General features: G+C 45.0%; 1 protein-coding gene across 1 annotated transcript; it reads left to right on the forward strand.

The window, feature by feature from the left end:
* Nucleotides 1–2392: 2392 nt before the first annotated feature.
* LOC126542824 (uncharacterized) lies at nucleotides 2393–3928 on the forward strand. The gene has a single exon (XM_050189931.3). The coding sequence runs from the start codon at nucleotides 2481–2483 to the stop codon at nucleotides 3894–3896; it is 1416 nt and encodes a 471-aa protein (XP_050045888.2). The 5' UTR covers nucleotides 2393–2480; the 3' UTR covers nucleotides 3897–3928.
* The last annotated feature ends 291 nt before the right edge of the window (nucleotides 3929–4219 follow it).

The following is a 4219-nucleotide window of genomic DNA, read 5'->3' on the forward strand; positions in this document are numbered from 1 at the left end:
TGCGCGATCGCTGCATTGAAGCTTCGTTCTGTTACGCTCCATTTAGTTATACAAACACTATAAGAACATATTTCACATAGTTTGCTCTCAGCGTTTACCTACCTTTCACGCAAGAAGCCGGTTCGGGAGACTCCATCACGGCGACCGCGCGCAGTGGCGTTCACTGTACGTATTCGGTAAAGAGATAGCGTCTGTAAACGATTGTGTGCTTCCAGTTTGCCCAAGATTATTATTTAGACAGTAAAAAACTTCTCTCGTTTCGAAAGTACTTACAGAAATGTCCGGGAGAGCTCGCGCGTGGTGTTTTCAGTGAGCGCTGACAGCAAAACCTATGAAGGGCACGCCACGTGATCCCTCATAGTACGCCAGCGAGGCGCTTCCGATAGATGGCGACTCCGTAACTCCTCGCCGCCAATACAGGGATCGTTCGCACACTCTGAAGGGCCCTATGCATGCGAAGAAACTACTTGTTTGTTCCTAATGTTCCATTTGTCACAAATGGCACATTTGTGCATTTAATAAACAACGCTTCATTACTTTCTATATGACAGAAGCTTGATAACGTTAGGAATACTAGGATGTGAATGTCACTTTGTATTAACTGTGATAACGACTGTTCATTATTCAAAAACTATTCCTAAATTATTCGATATTCGATTCACTCGCTTCTGGCACTATTCGATTCGTATTCGACTCGGTCTCTAACATCACTATTCTCACATCCCTACCATGTTCACATGCCCGTAAGGAGCTCACAGATTGCTTTCTGCAGTTTTTCCGGCCGATGATGATGATGATGATTTAATGGCATCCCCTTTGAAACGGGGCGGTGAAAAATACTCGCCTAGCCTGCCTGGTTTAATCAGATTTGCTTTACTTCTTTTTTTTTTTTTTCGCGCGTCATCTACAGCAGCGTCACCTGCCGCTGCAGTCTGGAGTCATCATTGGCAAGCGTTACCACGTATACGTGCAACACAGGGCCTCCGGCGCTCTTCAACTAACATCCTTGATTCCAACTTGTGCATATGCCACTGGGCATGTGCCGCGCTCATCAATGAACCTTTTTGACGCCAACTTCGGTCGCTGGGTGATGTGGGCCGCTCCCGTGGGCATGTGCCAGTGGGTATGTGAGCCTGGGGCCACTGGGTATGTACCACTGGGCGCCAACTTGGGTCACTGGGTATCACAACCACAAACAACACCACGTCCTGCAGCCCGCCTCGTTCTCAACACGTCGCAAAATCACGAACCGTTCGCTATAGAACAGTTAAACGACTCATAAAAATAATGCTTTACCAAAACAAGCATGCTTCGCATTACGTAGAAGTCAACTGGAGTTTAGTGTGCCTTCATTTTTTTTTCTTCTTCTAATGTGCGCGACAGGCACACTGTTGTCGAAAGTTGCACTTTTTGTTCTTTATGCGTCATGGTGAAATGGACATGCAGTGGTAGCGGTATCCATCATACCTGAGCATCAATTTTTCTTTAGCGAATCCTGGCGACCACATTTTGGTGATATCTGGGTGAAAGAATGCTCGTGCATCCCACATTGCACAGTGCGGGTGATCCTTCTGGACTATGTATTCCTTGTGTGTTTCCTCGATAAAATACATGAATGCATACTACCGGAACGAGCAAGCGAGCGCTCCCTTGCCTTCTGCAGTCAAAGCATTAAGCAGGCGATCAGCAGACAATCATCTACCGCAAACACGGTGGTGACCCTAACTACTATTGGAAACGTCCGAACGGTGCAAGCACGGTGCCACTGATGTGACCTAGCCACGTAGTCCAAGCGCATACGAACTAGAAGCAGCTTTATTTATCGCTATAATGTTTTCTAAGAGCTTGTTTTATTCAATTTATGTGAAAAAATTATTGCAATCGGCTTTCCTTTCTCAATTTTTTTTCTTTTTTCCAGCGTTTGGTTTATAAAAGCAGAAAGTTTCGCACTACGCATTTAAATTTTGCGCGCTAAGCACACCGGTTGCTCGCAGCGCTCTGATGGTAGCGTCATTGCAAAAGTGGCTCTCTCATGTTTTGCTGCGCGGACGATGCACTGTTCTATCATAGTACGTTCTATGCATAGCACGTCCTTCATGATGCATAGTGTATAGAATGGTGCTGCCATCTGTCTATCAAACGTTGTAATTGCAAAATCGAAAAATAAAAAATGAAAGTTGTGCGTTCAGAATGGTGCTGCCATCTGTCCGCCAAAAATCAAAGCGTTATTAAAATTTAGATTTGTCATTTTTTTATTGTTAACAAAGTAAGCTTTTAATAAAGCAGTTGTTAATAAACGTGTGCGCGTTAGTAGTTTAAATAATATTTTATAAACGTTAGTGTTTAAATATACTTTTGACGAAAAATCTGCAAGAGCGAGCAACAATGCGCGGCAAGATGGCAGCTGCCATGTCTGGTTTTTCGGTTCGCACTGTTCGCACGTGCGACAAGTTTTGAGTCAGCAAAATACTCTAATAATCATGTACACGATCGGCGCGATTGCCGATCTTGTCAGCAATAAATGTGCTACAAGTTCCAGTACTGCGGAGACATCTGAGAACAACAGGAAGGCGCCTAATCCAGCACGTTCTGTTCCGCATTACGTGGAGTTCAAGAGCCAGATTGCTTCAGCGCCAGTGAAGACATCACGACGCGAGCGCAGGCTTGGAAAGCGACTTCACGGTGAGCATTTACCTTGGACACAAGAAAAAGCGCCTCAACTAGCTGAAAAGGAGTTCGAGCACAGCGGAGACAGCATCGACGAATCGGACGGCGGTAAGCATGCGCCTCTCAAGAGCAAGTTTGTCACAAACAGTAATAGGGACAATAGCCAGAATTCTTCGAGGCTGCCGAAAAACAAGAAAAAAGCAACCGAGTTCGCGAGCGATAATATTGCCGACGAAGCTGATGGTTCAAAGCCGGTGCGGCCTCTGAAACGCCGCAAGCAAGACAAAGTGTCACATTCCGATCTGGACAGCGGCACGGAGAATGAAACCTCACTCCTTGTGGCAGATAATAATTCGAAAGAGCAGAAGAAAATTCATCGACAAGAGAAGAAACTGCGGCACCCAGACACGCCGGACAAGGACGAGAGGACCGTTTTCGTCGGTAATTTGCCAGTAACTGCCACCCCGAAAAGTGTTCGACACGTGTTCTCTAAGTACGGGACTATTGAGAGCATTCGATTCCGGTCCATAGTTCCGGCTAAAGAGAGCCTCAGCAAAAAGGTTGCCTTCATCAGCAAAGCGTTGCATTCGAACAAGCAGACTGTGAATGCTTACATCGTTTTCAAGGCGAAAGAAACAGTCAAGGACGCTCTTACCTTGAATGGTAGTGTACTCTTCGGAAATCACATCAGGGTGGACTGTGTTGGTGCGCCCAAGTCACAAATGAATGAGAAGCAAACGGTTTTCGTTGGAAACCTGGCTCATGAAATTCAAGATGAGGAACTTTGGAAGTTATTTGCAGAGTGTGGTGATGTAGCCGCAGTGCGCCTTGTCAGAGACAAGGTAACTGGCATGGGGAAAGGGTTTGGTTTTGTCACTTTCAAACGGTTGGATGGAGCTGCACTCGCCTTGGAAATGACTGGCCGGGAGCTGTCTGGAAGGCCCATCAGGGTATCGCCATTTTCAAAACAGGCTGTGCCCAGAAAAGTTGTTCAGAAAGGAACTTCCTTCCAGCGGAAGACAAAGAAGTCTCGCGAGTCACTAGAGGGTGTAAGCTTTGAGGGCTCTCAGGCTGAACGCCTCTCAAAGAAGAAAAGAAAGTTGAAGAAGCAGATACGTGAGAAGATGCAGCAAAAGGTTCAGAAGAAAATTTTCCAGCTTGGTGGTGGCTCAGCAAAGAAAGCAAAGAAAAGGAAAGATGCAAAGCAGCCAAATAAAGTCGGGGAGTAATATAAAATATTCATTTGTGCCTGTAAGATGAATTCGCTATGCTACTTGTCTTGCTTGCTTGAGATACTGACACACATTTTTATTACAAAGTCTACCACATGCTACTCACACTAAAACAAGTATGAAACATGTATGAAGCTTGGGAAACAGTTACAACTTATATTTGAATTTAAACTAAACTTGATTGTGAAATGTCAGACCTGGCATCATCATTATTGTAACGTCATGACACAGAGCTAACTTTGCCAAAATCTTGCAGCAACAAGGCTTGGTATGAAGACATTGCTCATAAAAAAATAAAAGTACTGTATGAGCTTATTCTG

The sequence above is a fragment of the Dermacentor andersoni genome, chromosome 2, assembly GCF_023375885.2.
Source record: "Dermacentor andersoni chromosome 2, qqDerAnde1_hic_scaffold, whole genome shotgun sequence".
Lineage (NCBI taxonomy): Eukaryota > Metazoa > Arthropoda > Arachnida > Ixodida > Ixodidae > Dermacentor > Dermacentor andersoni.